At 37.2% G+C, this 22,079-nt stretch overlaps 3 protein-coding genes across 7 annotated transcripts in view; all 3 read right to left on the reverse strand.

Annotated features, from left to right (window-relative positions):
* Dip-c (dipeptidase C) overlaps positions 1-17,843 on the reverse strand; it is a 30,687-nt gene extending 12,844 nt beyond the window's left edge. Inside the window, exons 1-3 of one of the 5 annotated variants that reach the window (XM_083044414.1) lie at positions 17,710-17,843; positions 11,072-11,260; positions 2,892-3,090 (exon numbers count right to left, since the gene is read on the reverse strand). In XM_083044414.1, coding sequence (XP_082900540.1) covers positions 2,892-3,038 — 147 coding nt within the window. In that variant the 5' untranslated portion in view covers positions 3,039-3,090; positions 11,072-11,260; positions 17,710-17,843. Of the gene's footprint in view, positions 1-2,891; positions 3,091-3,957; positions 3,999-4,432; positions 4,451-7,344; positions 7,620-11,071; positions 11,261-17,709 lie in introns of those variants that run through there. The other 4 variants (XM_083044410.1, XM_083044413.1, XM_083044411.1 and 1 more) reach the window with 4 other exon arrangements.
* LOC145939814 (uncharacterized) lies at positions 11,640-16,698 on the reverse strand. Its single transcript, XM_083044434.1, has one exon. The coding sequence runs from the start codon at positions 16,538-16,540 to the stop codon at positions 15,953-15,955; it is 588 nt and encodes a 195-aa protein (XP_082900560.1). The 5' UTR covers positions 16,541-16,698; the 3' UTR covers positions 11,640-15,952.
* A 250-nt stretch (positions 17,844-18,093) lies between the features above and the next one.
* Positions 18,094-22,034, reverse strand: LOC145939801 (uncharacterized). The gene is made up of 9 exons (XM_083044407.1): positions 21,517-22,034; positions 21,220-21,438; positions 20,957-21,143; positions 20,643-20,866; positions 20,439-20,567; positions 19,884-20,217; positions 19,578-19,810; positions 19,339-19,510; positions 18,094-19,268 (listed from the first exon to the last, which is right to left on the reverse strand). The coding sequence occupies exons 1-9, from the start codon at positions 21,696-21,698 to the stop codon at positions 19,116-19,118; spliced, it is 1,833 nt and encodes a 610-aa protein (XP_082900533.1). The 5' UTR covers positions 21,699-22,034; the 3' UTR covers positions 18,094-19,115.
* Between the last annotated feature and the right edge of the window lie 45 nt (positions 22,035-22,079).

Genomic DNA, 22,079 nt, shown 5'->3' on the forward strand with positions numbered 1-22,079 from the left:
AACGTACGGCGGATTAATGCACAACTACATCGAGAAAGAATTTGACGACGAGAGGGATCACAGCATCGCGCAACAATAGCACCGCGATATTGAATTCATGAGTACATCGTTTTATAAACTGTCGAGAGCGCGCTACGCAACAAAGAGACGAGCGATCCGCTATTCGCCAAATTAGAAACTGGAACAGCACCTTGATTGCACGCATACAGGATGTCCCAGAAGCACCGGATGTTCCCCCAACCGCGGATTCTACAACAAATTTCCTGCCTATTCATTTCTGTAGAATTTTTTTACGAAACTTTTTGCCATTATTTAATACACGCATTTGTTTCAAATCACCGACGTTGAATATTAAAAAAAAATTAACCGTAGATTAAATTTCTGTCAAGAAATATTATTGAAAATAATACTCGAAAGCGTGTATGCATGACTAAGAATGAAAAATATTTTCCTCTCTCTAACACGAAGCACGAGTTCGGTCTAAACGTCGCCTGGGAAGATCAACAATGACGCAAGCATAGCACAAATTTGAACTGGTCTGGAACATCTCGAGATAATATTCACGCGAGAGTCTATAGCACATAAAAAACGCAAGCAGTGAAGGAACGTAAACAGAAAGAATCTACCAACCACTATCCAATATTCTTCTTAGGAAAGAATTTTGTTTAATTTACTAGTTCCATTTTTTTCCTGCCATTATAACTTTAATTATGACGAAGAGATATCATCTGATTTAATTTAAACTCCATTGAATTTATAATCTTAACTTGTTTCTCCATTTTTACTTGTACAAATTCATAAAGCGAAATGATTTCATGTGCATGATTATAAATTCACGATAACATTGAATGCGATCTAGGCTGAGAATTGAAACACGATTGCAAACCTAACTGAATAATGTAATTTTAAGAGCTGCATGTTAACGGGTTGTGTAAATTAAAATATAAATTAACAGGAGCAAAAAATGTGAAACGTTACATTCAGATCATCGAGAGTAACAATAGACAATTACAATGAACAAATTTCGAGTAACGCAAACGGTTTGTACCACCTGTATTCAGACAAAGATCGCTCGCCAAGCGTTGCACATAATCGGCTCGAGTTCCATCATCTCACATGAAGAGAGAGAAGAGATTTCAACACACTTAATAGGCTTATATTCTCTTGCAAAATTAATAAAATGCGTGTTAAAAAATATTTATAAAACTACATAAAAAAATAATGTTTAATGTATATAGGCAAATAAAGTTGTGGCAAAATAACCGGTTTAATAAAATAGATAAATAAAAGAGTCTTAATTATTTCGCGATCCATTCAAGGTTCCTCGAAATATCTTTCGAGAGAGTTCCAATCAAACCCCAAACAAAGCGCATGATAGCGTCTGGAGCACAGACGAACGAACGGAACGGTCGTCGTGCGTTTTTCTAGAGTGTGCTGTGTCCGAACGGTACCTTCTTGGTTCTAGTAAAGCGAGTTTTAAAGGCAATCTGCCAGATCGCCCGTCTGCGCGCCAGGAGCATGTCTCGACCGGATCGTCACTCTTTCCCATCGATTTTTGGCGTCTCGCGCCTTGACGAGAATGTGTTTTCGCCAATGTAAATGTAACGGAACTTTATTTACCAGAATAGCCTAGTTGAGTGGCTAAAGTTTATCCTTACGTAATAGTTTATAAACTTCCTAATAGAAATTTTCTTATCTATTTATTATTTTCTCAAAAAAGACACATTATCATTGTAGAAATTAATTTCAAAAAATAAAAGTAACAAAAAAGAGGCAAATATCGAATTAAAAGACGGAATAATATGTATGCTTCAAAGCATATACAGTCTTATTTTGCGAAAATTCTGCAATACTTATCGCGCGATAAGACAGATAATAATATTTGGCCTCCACACATCTCTGATTGGATAAAATTATCTGATATCAGTCAGACTGTGTATACTTCTTTAAAAAGATTCTACTTCAATGAATCTAATAAATTTTTACTATAATAAACAAATTAGTTTAACGCGCAGTTTAATGGCGCGACGAAATGTTTCCTTTTAATGTACTGTCATAAAGTAAGTTTCTTATGATGTTATCGCGTTCGCATTATTTCACAACACGAGTGATAAGCTTTCTGTAAATAACAAAAAGTATGAGAGTATTTTTTTCTGTAAATGATCAACCTAAAATGTATCTTTGTTACACAGTTAATGTGTTATCAGCTCAAAACGTAATAAACGTCCTGTGTACAGTCATCGTGCTATTTTTATATCGATACAAGAATACGACGATAAATAAACCGAGTTCGACAAATTGAATTCGCAATTGTATTCGCTCCCGGTCTTAATCTCTCTCGTTGAAATAAATCTAATGAATTTTCTCACATTAATGGCTACGGCTATTGAACACTTTGCGGCAAACTCAATTGTCTTTACGGTCGTTACTCCGACAGGGACGTGCGACAGAAATAGTCGTAAAAGTCAGACCACGTAATTGCGGTTGAATCTTTGGAATTCTCTCTTCTCCCATCGGTCACGATCGCGCATTTTGTTTCTTACACGGTATTTCTATAAAAGCTCACGAAAAGGAAAAACGCTCTTTCGCTTTCTCGATCGCCACACGAATGCTACATCTGACAATCATGATATAAAATCCTATAATATGATAAATTATTTTTTGCGGGCGATATTTATTAACAAGAAATCTTTTAAACATAAAACTGTCGAGATTTGCATTTAAAATTCACATTCAAAAAATTTATTGGTATTTTTTTTAATAAAAAAAGTCTGTCTTGCGCGTCTGGAAATGTCTAGGATTTTGAGCATACTAATTAATTATTTAGCTCGAGTATATATTTTCTACAATATGGCAAATACTAAAGGGCATAACAGCACGCAAATACGCACCTGTCTGAAGGGCCAGTTTATGTCGGTGTCGTTGAAGGGGACGTCCACGCCACCCTGAAGAAGGACGAAAGTGCCCGCGGCAGAAACTTCATTCTTCGCACGGAGACGTGAGATGAGTCGCTCGCGATTATCGCGAAATAGCGACATGGGCACTTTTAACGTCTCCTGGTGTCGCCAGAAGTGACGTCCTCTGGTGCATCTGAAATTACATTTCCCCTATATCAACAACAATGCACTATTACGAACAGAAAACAAAAAAAAACGATCATGTATAAGTAATTATATGTTGCTACTCCTAATAATGTTATTCCGATTTCGTGATTGAAACTTTTACATCGCTATTAACGTTTATGTTATTATTAGAAATCACCATTAAATGCTAATGCGAGGAGATTAAATGGCATCTGACGTTACGATACGCCGCTCGCAAATAATTATTTTGCTTCCGATAATATCGCTAAAACTTTCTAAAAAGAAAGTAGATCCGTCATGTTTATCGCTTCGTCCGCTTACTCATCGATGCCTCCGCTTTTGCAACGCCTTTACACGTGTATTTAGGTGAATCATATGAATTGCATCACCAAAGCGATGAAGCGTCATCGTGTACACAAAAACGCTCGTAGAACAATTTAAAAAAAAATAGTTATATACAAATCCTTTTTTAAAAAAAGGCATATGGTTATTGACGCTTTAATCAGCTGATGTATGTCAAAAAGTATTAATAAAGCGTTAATTTGCGAATTAAATTTTAAAATAATAATGTGTTAAAAATATTAAAATAGTAATATGTCGTAAATAATATGTAATAATGCCTTATCTGCGATTAATATTTTTTGACAGAAATCAGCTGATAATTGTCAAAAATATTAATCGAGTTTAAGGTTTGAATCAGCTGTCAAAAAATATTAATCAAAGTTAAATAACATTAAGAATTTTTAGAAAGGTTAACAAAGTTAAGAAACATTAAGAACAAAGTTAAACTCTATATAAAAATATTATTCTTTTTTATATAAAATTGAGGAATAGCGCGCACTTGTGTTGTTCTAGTACCAACTATTTTACATACAATTGAATTATTCCTGATCTCGTGTGCCTCTGCAGACCTTCCTTCGATAGATTAATTATACAGATTTGATTTGAATAAATCGTAAACAAAGACGATGGGATGCGCGAAAAGGTGAAAAGGCGCGTATAAAAAAATGGCCGGTGAACATATTATTCTTATAGCTTTACTAATTAGCGTGCTCATACGGCTTAAAGCCATTAGACGACGATAAAATATAATTTCGATTCAATTTGCAATTCCTGTCACGTTATCAGAACTTTTTAAAATAATTTATTACAGTTTGCTTTTCTAATTTTTTAAATTTTAATAATATAGTTACGCGATAATATCAAAGAGAGAGAAAGGATATTTCGAAAGAATTTATTACCGTAATTTATTACCGATTAAGAATAATATTTTAAGAATGAAAACAAAAAGAGATTGCCATATATTATGCATGCATGTAATAATAAGATTGAACATATATCTTGTTCACCATTTGACGGCTAAATAATTGCACACGGTGCGAGCATAAATAGACGCGTCTATTCTCTCAAAAGAGAAAGATGTTGGTTTCGTGCGGTCTCGCCCGTATATATTTGGTTTATATTTAAGCCGTGTCATTGGACGAGTCTCTTAACTGACACAATTCTTGTTCTGTCATATCCTCGGGACGAAACACGATTGACGGCACAAACGGAAAACTTGGACGCGCTAACGAGGGACACGCACGTAATATGCGTTCATATATACGTGTCTGAAATTCCGCACCCCCCCCCCCCCGTCGTTGTCGTGTTTAAGCCTTCCTAAACTCTACGCGTGTACTAATTTAGTAGCTCGGAATCGCACGAGCGTGTCACTTTTATAACGTCTATTCGAAATTATATTTAACTTGGCAGTTTGTACTGCTAAGAGAGAAGGGGGTATAAAATTCACGTGGCACAACAATGCGGAATATGGAATAATCCAACTGTATGCGATGTTTACAATTCAATGTTTTATAATATATGGATTTTCTATATAGTTGGATCATGAAATTACATGTATTATATTTTTAAAAAATGTTATATTTATACAGACACATTTATGTATATATGTATATACATATATATATACACGTATACATAAATTGTTTATTTTTATCTCCGTTAGGTATTTAAGTTAGGTCGAATATGTAGAGCGAGATAGAAAGAGAGCCGCTACTTGACATCGAATAAAACGGTACGTTCTCGCCATGAAAGAAGTGAAAGCATCGCACGGGTGAGAGATGCACCGAGTAAAGTATCTTCTCTTAACTTTTCACATAAACACTTCCGCGCCAGCTTTCGAGTTTTGTGTACAAAATATATTTAAACGCCGTAAACGTCCCACATGAAAGTTACGCGCAAAAATATTCTGGAAATACACGGCGAATTTTCAGATATAATATGAATCATAAGTCGCTCGTCATACATTGATTATTAATTACGTTCCGTCTGGCGAAAAAAATGTAAATAAAATTTGATATCGAGCAGACACGTTTGACATGAGCTTTTTAATACAAAAGCAAACGGAATACAATAACATCTTCACACGCTGATAAAGCGTGTGAAAGAATTACATAGCTGAGTAATCAACGCATTTAAATATGTCGCGAATATTATTTTTTCCTGAAAATGTGATATCGTATTACGTTGCAAAATGTCACGTTACTAACTAAAGAGAAAAAAATTAATGTGATTATCTAATCTCGTGAGCAAGTCATTTTCTCTCGACGACATTACATTGCAATAATTTTATAGCTTTTAGTTTTATTAAAATTGTTCTTATCGCGATGTGCAGTCAGACAAATAATGATACTGTTTATCGACGAGAAAGAAAGAAGGCGTATCGGTATACGCATCAGCGTTACGTAAAACGTTGACATTGAAACAAACAAACGATCAATTTAGAGTGGCTCGAAATTTAGAGGCCTACAAACAGCATCGATAACGATTCGCTGTTTTATTTACCATAATGATACGACGTACATACATGATATAGCGTGACGACAGCTGCGAAAAGATCGATAATACCATGGACCTATCGTTCTACTCCAGTTATGTCATCGAGAATCAGATTGAAGCACGAGAACGCTTTTACGTCAAATATTTTGAAGTAACAATAATTATCAACAATTTACATGAAAGAAATGTAAGAATAATAAAAAAAGAAATTACATAAAAGAGTAATAATAAGATTGTTATCAAGTTTAAAAGTTATTAAATACAGATGAGAAATTTTTACTTCATTTATAAGCAAAGTATTGTGTTGTAAATTTTTTTTGCGATCAATATACAAATAATTCGCAGAAAAGTTAAACGTTAATCCCTCGGAAATTGCTATGTAAACCGAAATAGAATTATCTGTATTTTTATCGTTTCACACGAAATGACCTAGTACACGTTTAGCATGATTACGCGGACAATGTAAACATAAACAACGCATCATTAAATTCCACACGCAAGTCTGACAACCTAGAAACCTTATTAAAGTTTTCTATAAGGAAATCTGTTCTTTGCGAGCGCGTGAAATAAAAACACGTTCATCAATAAATGCAACATACATAATATAAACTTATATAAATTATCATTTTTTGTTCGAGAGTGAAATAAGTTTGAAAATAATTAAAGATTGTTCTCTCTTTCTCTATCTCTCTCTCTCTCTCATTACTACTTCTATTACAATAAATACTACTAAAATATCACTATCTAAGGCTAAATTAATCTCTCTCTCAACATGAAAAGAAACCCTCAATTAATTCGACCTACTACATGCGATGTTACGGTTGGAGTCATGAAGCCTCTATTACAATTTCTTCCGAGCGAACCTATTATTATCTCGTACAAGTGCTGTTATCAAACAGTCCAAGGGTCGATGCGATTCTAACGGAGCGAACCTCACAGCGCGTCGTAACCTCAAAATCCGATCGAGTCAGGGGAAAGCGAGCTCGATCGAACGAGAAAACGTGATCTTAGCTGCAAGCGAACTCGAGCAATTTCGCAATTTAATCGCGCGAGCATCGTCAACGCTCTATTACATTGTTAATTGCAAAAATTATCGCAAATTCATATCGTTCATTCGCAACTTCATCGGCTGACTCCTCGTGACATGTCCTCTTCGCGAATATAGAAACTAGTAATTGTAACTAATAATTTAGACAATTTCGACGAGATCAATGTTTCATATCATAAATATGAAGAAAACAGATCGCTCTGATCTGTCGTAAACACGATCATTTTTTTGCGCACTTTGACGTGGAAAAACAAACGTGCATCGAAAGTGCACAGTCCCGAATAGAAGAAGACGCGCGCAAACCGCGAAGAGCAACGAGACGATGAAAACAATGCGGTTACATATATAAATCATACAATAAAATATAAATCATACACATACGAGTCCGCGTGATTAGACTCCGCCATGTTGTTTGTAGGTGATGCTTGCGATGATGTGTGCGTTGCGTTACTTCGCTCGTCGCAGACGTGGCCGTCGTCGATGACCGGAACCGATGGGCAATAATAACGACGTGATCACTGCGCGAGGCTACCGGAAATCGTGTTTCTTTATACGTACGCGAATCACGCTCATATCAAGTCCGTTATCAAGAGCGACAACGACGCGTGATAATCTGACAATCCGGCCCGCGGTCACATGACCAAGTCAGCTGACCGCCGACGTCAGCCGGTGACGGCCGAGCCGCCGAGCGCGAACACGTGATCATCTGACAGCCGTCAGCCGGCCGACAACAATCGATGATAGCCGACGACGGCCGAGTCTCTGAACGATGACGCGATCTGACGCAACGTTTGCCAACAATGCCGCCGCACATCCTTATGTTTACCAATTTTAAGATGTGTTTTCGTAAAGCTTTCTCATCAAATGCTTAATGTATTAAATATACTGATATCGTAAAAATAATAAATATTATTTTAAGAATGAATTTGTTTTTTTATATATACATATATATTATATAATAATTTTATATATAATATATATGTATATACATATATATATATATATATATATATATATATATTTACACAAATTAATACTTTTGTAAAATAAATAAATGAACTAGAGAGATTATAATAAAATAATAAAGCTTGAATTATGTATCTATTATAAGAAAGTTTTTTAAAGATAATTGAGAATTAAAAAAAAAATTCTATAATGGTTTGATTAGCCAATTCTCGTGTACAACACGCAAACACCGGAAGACTAACCGTGACCAATATGTTAACAGGAATCGAGATCATTATAATATAATGCGTATACGCATCGTTTTTTTTTCAACGTGCAACTAGGTCGCATTCGCTATCTCGCGCCGAAATCTGTGTCAACACACAGACAAGGTCGATATCTGTTATTAGACGTTCGAATTGTTGACTTACGACCGTGTCGTTTACTGTCGCTGAGAATAAGATTTATATCAAACTTGTCGCTTTATAATTGCGAATAAATGACAAAAAACTTTGAACACTAATAAAGAATTTTCGTTCGAATGCGTTTCTTCGTATCAATGGAAAAATATTATGTATTGTTAATGTAATACTGTCGCCGCGATAAGTGCAGATCGATTCGCATTATCTCGCGCATTTCGGGAATGACACAACATCCATTAATTCAACATTTCTCGGTTGGATAAAGATTGAAACTCGGTGATTCATTATGAATTCGATTCACATATGAAATGTAAACACTTTCAGTTACATTTAATAAATCTCATCTCTCGCTTTATCAGCAGAATCTAAAAAAATATCTCGAAATATGATAATTTTGTCTATTGTTTTTTTTTGAAGTTAAATATATCGCTAAGTAAAAATCGCTTAACATAAAACGCAACAGTGTCTCGCGTACAATTATAGCGCAAGGTTTTCTTTCAAACTCTATAGTCGATGTAGAATCCTATTCTCAGTTTACAGACGGCAGACTGAAAGAAACTTGCTTGAAGGTCGCGTGAATGTTACACGTATAATTATGTAAGATGCTATTTGTTAATGCAAAACATAAAAAGTATGTCTCGTTACCGTCGACGAAATCAATTATACAAATTGTTTGGGACCAAAAACATTTACCATCGCTTCAGACTAAGAAAAAAGAAATAAAAAAAATGAGAGATCTATTGAATTCGCACAGTGACACTCGTCGTATCACTTACTGTTATTTTTTTATCGGTCAACTGAGAAGCCTTGATATAACACACAGAAACGCAATTCTTTCAAACAATTTAACTCTTTATCAGAGCGTCCATGTTTTATCTTACAGATAGCTTAAATTATGTATTGGCAACGTGACAGAATTCACGCATATTATACATAAGTTATCGCGTATTTCCGAAAAATCGAATAAAAATTATATCGAATAAATATCTGCTTGCAAATAAAATCTTGCAAAACTGATTTGATAAGGCGAGAGATATTGTCGCTAAAAATATTACGCGCAATGGCAATAAATCTATATATAGAAGTATACAAAATATGATAAAGAGTTCTCGTATATACTCCGTTTCGCAGAAATCTTCTACATTATTATTAATAAACTGAGATACTTCTCGCGCGAATATCTCTATTAATGTAAAATTAACATCTATATCAACACGAATCGCGACGACAGATGGACAGACAAACGTATAAATGGATGTACTTAAATTAGGTCACGCTGCGCCAAGTTTTCCGTCGTTTATTTTCACATCGCGCATGTAACATCCATTGATTATCTCATTGTCAGTTACGCGATAAAGCGAGCAGCAACGCCTCGGTAAATAGGATTATCCGGGAAAATCTAATTACATAAAGGAAAGGTAAGAAATACGCGCGCCACATATATGTATACACGTACACGGCTTTTCTCGTATCGACGTATTTGCACGTTGCTGTAAATTTGCTTCCTGACGAAAAAAAACGGGTCACTTTGTTAGCTAAGATTTCGTAATTTTGTATTTGCATCAAAAAAGCGAGAAATAGCCGAAAGTTACTTACTCGCTCGATTTATTCTTCGATTCTGTGCATTTCAATAAACACAGAAATGTCGCCAGTCATTCGATAAAAGACTTTGACAACGACTACAGTGACGTGACTCGCGAAAACAACCGACTCCTAACAATCTTTGCTTTCGAATGCAGTCTCACGATGACATTTGACTTTTCTGCAGATCGAACGAACTCGTTAGCCTTTCCAATCCCGGAATTCTCATTGCAAAGAATAAGTATTATTTATGATTTGCAATCGAGCAGCACAATTATTGCACCGTTAGAATATATATGTGTGTGTGTGTGTGTGTGTGTTGTACATAGCATCTTTAAATAATTACTTATACAATTCTCAAGTATCTTATGTATAAATAAATATTATAGACAATCTCAATATTACTTAATTATAAAAATAAAAAATTATCACAAAAAGATAACATCAAATATATAAAAATAGACATGCTAAGTAATAATATAGCCACTGTCAAATTTTTCAGTTTAAATTTCTTAAATCAAATTGTTTTCAAATTTTTTAAGTCAAGGACTCTAAATAAATAATTTATATTACGCAACACAATAATTGCGTTGCGTTACGCATCAACAAGACAACTGTCTCATGTCCGAGCAATTTTTAAAAGACACGAATTATTAAATGAACTGTACCTGAAATCGACAACCGACCCTTTCCTTTTTGTCTCGAGCCGCCGGTTTCAGGTCAGAAGCGTCGAACAAAGTGGCTCGTAAAACATGTCGGTTTCATTTTACACTCGCAAGGACTTTTAAGAACCATAATTTAGATTTTGCTATTATCATTACAGTCATTATCGCGCTGTTGACTCTTTTGCGAGAATTATTACGAAAGGCGACAGTTTTCTTGCTATGCGTCTCGAGAAGAAAAATCGAGTTTGCAAATTTTATTGTGCATTATTATTAAAGGATTTAAAGGAAAGAATGCTCAGAATCGGATAGTAAATGCTCTTAAAGACTTGCAGGATATCAAATGCCGCCGCGAAAAATCCGAGATATATCTATCGTGGTTTCATATAACACGGACGGTTTATCACGACGTTTCGCGGTTACCATCAACGCGAGATAGATCGACGAACGTAAGGCTAAAAGCAAATTTCTAGAAGCTGGCACGGAGAATACCTTCAATGCTCGCCAACGATCAGAAGGCCAGTGAACTGCTGACTATACAGGGTGTCCCGTTACTGTACTGCCGTTTCTGATGATGACAGGCCTTCGGTTTGACGAAACACGAGTCAATATTGCTCTAAGGCAAATTTCATGGGTTTATAATGCGCTGAGCTCCAATATCAAACGACATTAAGCAAATACCTGAAATTAAAGTTGTGTTAAAATCTATTTAAAATTAGAGTGAAAATGTTTATAGTGAAATGAGTAAAATGAAATTTTTGTCATCCATTTAGGTACTTGCGATTCAATTCAATTAGAATATCGTGTAAAATAATTTTTATAATTAATTTTCAATCTTTCGCTAATCAAATCGCTAAAGAGAAATTGCTCGCGCAAAGCAAGAACGGTAATAACAAGACATCCTATATGATGCCACGATGTATTTGTGGCACGCTCCGTCATCGGACACCAAGCAGAGCCGTTTGATACCGACGTTTGATGACGATGAAGGAAGAGAAGAAGTGCGGAGGATCGGTGGAAAGTTTTCGCGACAGCGCGCGACCGACAAGAATCAGCCATCGAAACTTTGAACTTCTTTATTTTATAATTAAGACTTGTCGGACTTGCGAGCCCAACGATCACAACGAGATATAGTTTTTTTCGTAACGCATGATCCTTAACGACGAAAAGAACGAAGGATTGCGCTCACACTCGTAATCGTAAAAAAAAGAGAAAAAAAATGACCAATATACATTTTTACTCTCGCATACATATACACGCACACACAGCATACTCACATATGTATACAAGCATCCTCGTCGGAACTATGGTATCCTGACGCAATTCGTTCATTCCGCTCGCAGTAGGTACGCGCAATATGTACTAATTGCTAAACTTATCTAATTAGTCGGATAAGGCGACCAACGTCGTCGGAAATCAACGCCGAAGCTGCGAACGATCGCTTCGTATCGCTACGTACAAGTGTGCCGTTTTATTGCGTCACCGTGTCGCGACCGCGTTTTACCATCGTCGTCTATAATAAAATCCCGGACGCTGCAGTTGTGACGTCACGCGCGCCCCAGGAATAATCAAAAGCTTCTACAAATTGATCGCGAGGTTCAAGAATAAAAACGAACACGCCGCGGTTTTTATTTCCCGCGAATACGGCATTAATAACTAGCAGTTATCGAGTGAAATAATAATCGCCTTCGATATAAATAATTGTCGAGGTTCGTGACGTCACACGGCTGTTCCCGCTCCTGGGATCCTTACTACAGATGTGGATCTTATCTTTATTCACCCGCGAGGCGAATCACGCGACAATGGAATACCATCACGCCGCGTACAATGATCTTACATGTGGGTACAATGTGTATCTAACATTAACAGTGTGTCCCTCCTATGTATAGCGATCGATAGCGATAAGTAGCTATGCACTAAAACATGCACAGAAAAAGAGATATACATATATATCTATAAACCTATATGTTATTATTATACACTATGATACTGTTATTTGTATAATATACATTTTATTTAATGAGAAATCACCTACTCATTAAAGATTGTTTTTCTCAATGTTTTAAAATTATTATTAATATTATATATATATTTGTATATACATACATTTCGAACAATATTTTCAAAAATTAGATCAATTGGTTACTTCTTTCGATACCTGAAGACTTTAATCATACACGTCATCTCGTTCGTTTAGTTTGCATTGCATCAGAAGTCTAATGTTAACTAATTTCAAGTAAGCTAGGCACCGTCGCGTTATCTCAATTATATTAGACGAAGAAAGAAAGATTTAGTTTTACCGACAAATTTAGTAAGTACAATTGTATTTGTTTATAATGTAATATTATATAATTATATTTGTTTTGAAATTGAAGTTTGTTTGTCTCGCACTGATAGCTTCGGAGTCTGATTAAATCAACAAAAGATAACGATCGCAGTTCGCAGATATATAGTATATATAGAAAGTGTCTCTTTACAATGCTGTACTTTGGATATCGCACACAAAAGTATCATAAAACAATACTAGTTAATTATTTTATAATTATTATAGTTCGTGCTACAACGGTTTCCCTTCTTGTTGAATCTGCACTAATTGTACGCTTAGTAATTCGAAATACGGTAGAAACTCTCTAATCCTCAAAGTGCGAAACGTAATACCTACATTCTGAGATTCCGTCTCGAGTTTCCTACGAGGTAAATACAGCGAATCTTGTTCATTTATTGATTTACTTAGCAAACGCGTCGAATTATTATCTCACGCAAGAACTCGTGTGGATGTTCTATAAACAGAGTTTCCGTTAGAGAATGAGAATATCCCCCGCAAAGAAACCCACGAGTTATATAGCGCAACAAAGTCGAATTGTTGTCATAATTTCCTTTAAAAAAAAAATATATATATATATATATATCTGAATTAGATAAAAGATCTCGGCGTTGTCAATGCAAGGTTTTTTCAAATTTTGGAAAAAATACAACATAAATTTTAAACAATACTGTAACATACTGAACACACACGAGTTGAGGAAGATACTTTACAAGCTGTTAGAATATCGAGTTCTGCCGCAGTTCAATTTAAGCGAGTGAGAATTACAATCAATAAACCATGCAATCTATCAACGACCACCGATGTCTTTGTGTTGTGTGGCGGAAATATTAGTAACATAATATTCTTGAAAGAGAAAGATGTACACAATACAGAGACACCGATGATCTCGTTTATTTTTTTCATGTTATGCGCGACGATCGGACCAGCCGATCAACTTTGATGGCTTATTGTTAGCGTAAGCTCGGTCTAGTTCTCGACAGCTGCGTCCTTAACCCTAAAGGATACAAAATATTGTCGTTCGGTGAAAGCAGCGAAAGTAACAAAGGAGACAAAAAGAGGTCGAAAGGTTTACACGAAACGCTTACGTCTGCGAGAATAATGTATCGTAAGAATTGAACTGAGATTCGTTGTACAATTGTGAAGTCTCAATATCTAGTTGAGTGTACAAAATTTCGTTTATTTATGAAAAAATTGTATATTCAAAAAAATAATTGAAATTTATAAACTCTCTCAGACTGTTACGATTTTTAAATAAAAAAAAAATCTCAACGAGATCCCGTCTGGTTATATCATTAAGAGTAATTTTGACGCACTCGAGTATTAACAAAGAGATGTAAAATGTCAAAGATGTAGATAATGTTCATGTTGCGGGGAAATCGGTGGGAAAAAAAATAGGCGGTCGAGATAGAAAAGAGACCGTGTGAGAGAGAAGGACAGAACGTGTGTGTGTCAACGTGGACGACAAAGTGCAGCATAAAAAGAGACTTTCTACTACAGATATATACCGAATTATGTTATTTTTTGTTGAATTTAAACTATATATGAAAGCTTCAGTGCGAGACACAAATTCCGATGAGAAAAAAATTAATTTATATCATACACTTAATAATAAACAATAAATTGTATCCTTTGAGTTTGTCAATAAATCAATTAAATCTTTCTTTCTTCATCTAATCGAAACAATGACATGGCTTACTCGAAATTAGTTAACATAGGCTTCTGATGCAATTCAAGCTAAACGATTCGCAAGAGACGAGTCCGAACGAGATGACGTGTTAGATTAATTCTTTAAATATCAAAGGAAATAACCAATTGATCTAATTTCTGAAAATATTCGAAATGTGTATATATGTATACAAATTTGTAATTAATAATGATTTTGAAGCATCGAAGAATTTACAATTTTCCTTCCAAGTTTTTTCAAATTATAAGCATCGAAAAAATAATAAATCTCTGAATTAACAAAACACTTTGCATTAAACAAAATATTTTATACCGAATAATAATATCGTAGTGTATAATTTTTTAATCCTTCCTCTCTGTATCTACAAAAATTCGTTTAGCATTTGAAGCAATAATCAAGAGTTTCGCAACGAATCGATTGTTGAAGTACTCCATACTGTGATAACGAATATTGTCAGTGTACATATTTCAATTAGACATTAAAATACGTATCGTACGAAGAAAAATAATGCTAAAGAATCGAAATATATTTTCTACAAAAGAATAAAAAATAAAAATAAAAAAAATTACATCCTGCGTGTTATGATCATATCGCCGGCGACATTTCACAATTTGGGACGTCAACACAAACATAAACAATACAGAGCATCGCTCGTGGAAAGAAACAATTCGCATATAGATTCCAAAGTGACAATAAATGATTATAATAATAATCGATGCGTCGAAACCATAATTAAATAAAATCATAATTAATCATCGCCAGCGATATTGAATTACATTTCAGATACCGACGAAATATACCGCTGACACAGTACAGAAACGATGTGTTACGGGAAAGGAACATCTTCGCGTATACACGCATCTCGCATCTCGGATGATGGAACGAGTCCGCGCGCGGCCATAAGTCTTCCACGTAGACCCGCGTCGAGCGTCGATACGACGACGGCGATCTCGGCCGAGGCATTACGAAGCGAGCTTTAGCGCGCAGCGCCGACAACGCGGCGTATTTACAAACACGGCCATGTAAGGCGAGTTCTCGCCTAATTGTGCCTCCGCTCGCGCTTCTCGCATCGAATCCCCGCGTGTTTTCCTCCGACGAAAGATGGAAGGAAATGCATTCTCGCGGGAATTATTATGTAATCCTTACCGTTTAGCGGGGGGAGGGAGGACCCTCGTGCTACCTTTTTCGAACAATCTATCGTCCCGAATCACACAATAACCGGGACACAAAGAAAACAAGTTTTCATTTCGGAGAAATGTCCGTAGTAAAGTTCTCAAGTAGAGAGATATTCAAAGAGGTTGCCGTTCCCAGGCGAGAACGAGGGGAAAAACGCCAGAGAAAATTCTCTTCAAGCACTCCCGCCTCACAGTTCCAGCGGCTCGTACATCGGCGGTAGAGGTTCATCTTCGGAATCGTAGAAGTACGGTTTCCTGCGATAGCCGCCCGTGTTGGACTGCCGCTCGTCGTCCTCGTCGTCCACCTCCTCGTCCTCGTCCACCTCCGAGCCCGAGAGCTCGTCCAGGTTCGCCTGAAGCCTCTTGACCGCCTCCTTGATGAGGCCGCCCTCGCGCAACAACTCCTGCAGCACCTCGTACGGATCGTCGGCCACTCTGCTCCTCTCGCTCCTCTTCAGGTGGCTGTGGTAGTGGTGATGGTGACCCGGGGCGGTCCCGTGATTCTGCTGTTGTTGATGGTGAGACTGGCCGCTGGATCGCAGGCCGCAGACCTCGCAACCTGCGGCCGGGTCCGCCCAGGAACGCGGTAACCGGTAAGGCGACGGTCGATTATTCTTATGGCTGACGCTGGACTTGGCCTTCAGGCTGGACAGCCGCAGATTTTCCTTAATCTGCGACACCAGCAGGTCGACGTCGCGCGTCAGGAATGCGTCCGCCTGCGCCGCCCCGTCCGGCATCACTCCGATCAGGTACGTCGTCTCCTCGGCACTCGGCATCCTCTCGGCAGTCTTGTTTACGTCTACGAGAAGAGGATGTTCACAGATGTGTTTGCGTTGCAAGTTTACTCCTAGCTGGTAGTAAATGTGAGTGGAAAAACCTGGACGGTTTCTCTCTGTTGTTGTTTCCTCTCTCTCTAGTCTTCGATGCTGTCGTCGTCCTTCTCTTTCCACGCTGGCAAACGTCTCTTTCTCTCTCCCTCTCCCCCTCTCTCTCTCTCTCTCTCTCTCTCTCTCTCTCTCTCTCTCTCTCTCTCTCTCTCTCTCTCTCTCTCTCTCTCTCTCTTTTCCGCGCCGATGTTTACGTGGGTCGACGTTCTCTCGTCGACAACACAACACAGGGAGACAATTATGGAGGTAGAGAGGAAGAGAGATACAAAATCACGCTGCGTGCAACTTCTTCCTGCGGAAAAACACCAACGTCAACAGTCGGAAATACTGGAAAGACTTTCTTCCGAACGAGGAAAACCTTGCTGTACGAGAAAGACTTACTCCTTCTTCTCCCACGATGAAAGGATACCCCACGTTGTTGTCGTTCTCGATATACAAATAATTAACCGCTCGACTCTCCCACTCTCTTCTCGGCCGACACGTCAACAATAATATCCGGCGTATCCAGCCGTGCGTAATCGCACCAGGACGACGCGCGTGATTCACTGAACAAATACGTACGAGACGACACCCTCTTAACGCGCGCTCTCACTCGCTTGCTTTCGAAATGACGATGACGATGACGAGAGTCGCGCGTCGAAGCGCGTCTGGGTCTGGCTGTTGAATGAATGTCGCGCGCGGCTAATCTACGCGCATAAACAAACGCACACTAGCGCACCGCGCAGCAGGTACGCACACGTATGTACACGGACATACACACAAACACGCGCGCGCAAATGGAGCGACGCTACACCAGCAGCATTGTTTTGCTTCCAGAGACCAGATCGAATCTCGCTCTCTCTTTCTCTCTCTCTTTCTCTCTTCTCGACGACGAATCAGGGTGACGAGTTGCACAACCGCGCACACGCACCGATGAGGTAACGCACTCTCCGGGGGAGAGGAAGAGGAGAATCCGCACGGTGAGAGCGAGCCTCGATGATAGTATCTCGCGCACCACTTTCGAATTAAATATATGTATCTATGTGTCAGAGTTCGAGAATGTCTTATTTATTAAATACCTTATATTTATTGTTTTTCTCGTCGAGGTAGTTGTAACAATTCCATACGCAGCTTATCCACTTGTTTCTCACGGTTGTCAAACTAATCGAAGCAGGTATGTGTATACATACACTTGCAGGCACGCCTCGTAGAGTTTCGACTTGATGAGTACTTCACTCGATTACCGGAACTCTCTCTTCATAGATTTTCGAGGTAGTCTCGATGTATCCCTCGCTTTCCACGGAGATGATTCCACGAAACTGATTCCCTGTCGAAGAAAATTCGCAGAAGTATCGGATTGTCAACGGCACACTCGGTAGAGCAGAATGTACACACACACATATGCATATGCACAGAGCGTTAGTAGTTAAATGTCCGTCTGTCTCTCTCTCTCTCTCTCTCTCTTTCTTTCTGTTGTTTCGCACCCGCGTTCCGGCAATTTCGCGTGACAGGCCGACTCTCTTCGCGCGCGAACCCAAGTCCTACGACAGGCTTGAACGAGTTCGAAAGAGCGAAGAGCGAGCGGTCGTCCGTTCGCGTCCGCCAGCCATGAACCTTCTACTCTGTTATTATTGTTTTCGTCGGGCGGCGCATGCGCGCTGCCTGTCCCACTCTGCCTGCCCGGCGCCCCTTCGTCCCCGCGTTCGTGTAAACAAACCGTTAACTCACGAGCCCCGGCGAATCGATAATACTCCTCGCTACACCACTTCCCCGTTCTGTCATCTTTTTTTTTCTTTCTCTCTCTCTCTTTCTCGCCAATCTATCCTCTCCGCCGCCGTTTGTCGTTCTGTTCAAAGGAAAAACGCGCGAGCATGCATCTCTCTCTTTGTATTTATGCGAAATGTCGCGAAATGTTTTCGAAAAGCATATCGTTTCGTATACGAACGTTTACTTATGATTCTATTGTGTACATACACGGCTCGGGAGCGGGAGACGGTTTGAACGAAATACTATGTTGGGGAAGATGAAAGAGGGGCAAAGAGAGAGAGAGAGGAAGACAACATCGATGAGAGAAAGGGTGAGAGGAGGGAAGGAGACATCGATGCGCGCGGATCAAGGTTACACTTGGGTACCTCTCTACGTCATCTTTCGTCGAGTTTACACTCGACATGCGCATGCGTCCGGGATGCACGCATACACACACGCATCCTTGAGACGAATCATTCATTATTGTAGCCACGTAATACACCACGCGTATCATCCGAAAATGCAAAGGATTTCTTTTTTCTAATGGCGTAGAATTCGGAGAATTAGATCAGATTTTGCGCAAATGTACGACCTTGCGATATACTGAGTATTGTTTTAATTTTTCATTTTACGAAATATAAAAGTACGATAACAGAGGATTTACTGGAATCTATACAATTTTCCTTTATATAATTCCTTGACAACTTGTGATCGACATAATTTCTTCGAATTAATTAATTTATGGATTCACCTTACTTTCCGCAACGTGTCCAAAGTGAGACTTATTTGCTTTTTGCTCCGCTTCCTTATATCTCATTCTTAACGTATTTGGCTCTGCCAAAAATCTCTGCCATAAAATGTCCTTTTCGCGGTCTAGATTGATGTCCATTCTCTATAATATGACAATCATTAGCAAATAATGTATAATATCGTAATGATTCATTAAATATGTATAGCTGTACCATTCGTTCTTTCAATTGATTCCTGATCCTTGTTAAATCTCCTTGCATCTCTTGAACAATCGCAGATATTTTCTCGCATTTGTTCTTTATTTCATATGAAATAATTGGGTTGAAATTGATTGTTGGTCCACTTTGTATTTCAGCGATATAATCCTTGTTAACTTCATCCTCTCTAATTTCATAAGAATCATATAAAGATAACACGTTACTATAAGATTACTTAAAAAAATAATACTTACAATTTTTGTAATTCATCGATTTCATTATTTATATGTGTTTCCAATATAAATTTCTTCTTCTCCATATTGTCGGTTAATAGATCGTCGTATTTTTTCAACGCCGAAGAGAGCGACTCGTCCGAGAGATCGTTACCGAGCATCATAGAGATGAATATTTGATTAAATACATTACAAGTTTTTGGAGATTGTGTTATAAGAGTTGCATATTCATCTTGTTGTTGTTGCATGACTTCCTACACATTTCATATATGTTTTTCATGTGAATAATGTAAATTAAATTTCCATTAAAATAATGAGAAAACTTACGCATCTTGTAGAAGACAGTTTATATTCTGTGGTGATGTAATGATGAGCATCGGCAATAAATTCAGCAACCTCGCGTAGAGAACAAAATTGCATCGCCATTAACATACATAATAAATCCATGTAAACATGTCCATGCGTTACTGCGAAAGAATGCAAATTCTTGAGTTTTTCGAGACGAGTTTTTCTGCGTTCGAGACGAGCAAGTGCATCGTTCTTCAAGATCTTTAATATCTCCATGTCTGCGAATTGCATTTCAAGAAACTGTTGATCCCGCAAAAGTTCGACATTCTGCTCTAGAAAATCTCTTTTCATGCTTAACATTTGTATTTCATCACTGTAATAATGTTTTATAAATAATAAATATTTTATATAAATAATAAATGTTTTAATAATAAAACTAAATTTTATTAAAATAAAATTTTAAATAATAAAACATTACATTTAAATGCAAAATGTTTTTTTTCTGTTTCCAATATGTTCAGATCATAAAATGACATCAAATGTCTTAGTACCAAAAACTCAAAATAATTTAATGTTAATAGCGTTATTACTTACTGTAATTTACTATCCCCAGGCACCTTCAAAACACTGTCGTTATAGATATCTTGCACACATTGTAACATTGCCATATAAAATTCCTCTTGATCATTAGTATTAATCTCTTCTATTTTAGAATTTATTAAACTGAAACAAATAAAATATACAAACTGAATAAAGTTTATTTAATAATTTTTTTTTAAAAAGTTCAGTTATACTTACTTAGTCTTACACAAAGATAACACATACATTCTTTCATCTAATTGTTTCTCCCTACTATCATCTATTAGAGATGCATAATCCGAATCCTCTTCTTGCTCTTTCTTGCTCTTATTAGTGTCACCAAATTGCTTTTTTATATAAATACCCAGATACTGATTATACAATTCTACTTGTTTGATAAACAGATCTATGGGCATTTGTGACCACGATACTGGATTATCTTGCTAGAAAAAAACAATGAAAAGTAATGAAACGATTGAATAATGCGAATCAATTATAAAACTTGACGCGGTTATATCGCTTGGATTAATTACATTTTTAGCAGCATTTGCATACATATTTAGAAGGTTATGAACATCCTTAGAAAACTGACAATTGTTTTTGTCAAATTCCTTCAGAATTACACTGCAATCATCATATGTTTTTTCTGTTTCAATCTGTTCTTTATCTAGCATAGTTTCCGCTTCTTCGATATCATCATCCAGCTTATTCTCAATGTCCCTATAACAAGTGCATATCTGTAAATCATTTCATTAACATACAACAAGTATCTCAAACATATAATTTCACGTGTTACTTTAGATTTTTTATACTGTGTTTCAACGTTTGAAGATACTCCTCACTGTTTCTATAGCTTTCCTTCAATGTTTCATTCTCCGCAAACAAATCTTCTCTATATGTGTCGTCCACACTGACAAGCTGGAGCAAGTCTGGACATTCTTTGGTTGCTTCCTCTAATACAGCCTCCAATGCTTCGTCTTCTAGCCATTCATCGATATTTTGCAATGTATTTTTTCTGTAAAGAAAAACAGAGACAGACTGTAAGAACTCTGTTCTCCAATTAACCATGAAAATGCAAGAGCATAGCACTTACAATTTGATTTCCTCAATAGAAAGAACATTGGCGACGCTCACATTCTTACAGAACCACTCTAGAAAAGGCTGCGGGTTAGAATCGTCGTAGAGTTTGCCCAAAATTTCCGATGAAATTCCCGATGATAGGTCCGGACGCAGCCCGCGAATTTTATCATAGAGCTGTTTACCAGTAACGCTCATCTTGTCTTTTTTTACAAATACCTATCGCAAATTCTTTCTCTCCTTCTTCTCCCGTTTCAATTTTTCACAAATATCGTGTTTTGGTTCATCTCACGACACACACTTTCGGTTCTTCGTTCTTCGTACAAAGTTATTGAAAGAAATTTTAAACGGTGTTTTCCGTACAAAACCCGTTAAAATAATGCGACCAAATGCCAAATTACTCCGATAGAGGCCGTTAGTTGTCGCAGTTGATAATATTGATAACATTGTTACCGACATAATTAAGGACATGAAATTTCATATTTTTCTAATTTTTCTAACCTTTCTAAAAAATTATTATATATAATATAATTGTTTCTGCTGCAATATATATACCTTAATTCTTTATTTTAATTCTAG

This window comes from Prenolepis imparis, unplaced genomic scaffold (genome assembly GCF_030444845.1).
Source record: "Prenolepis imparis isolate NDT839.2.m4 unplaced genomic scaffold, iyPreImpa1.0 SCAF_8, whole genome shotgun sequence".
In the NCBI taxonomy this organism is placed as follows: Eukaryota; Metazoa; Arthropoda; class Insecta; order Hymenoptera; family Formicidae; genus Prenolepis; species Prenolepis imparis.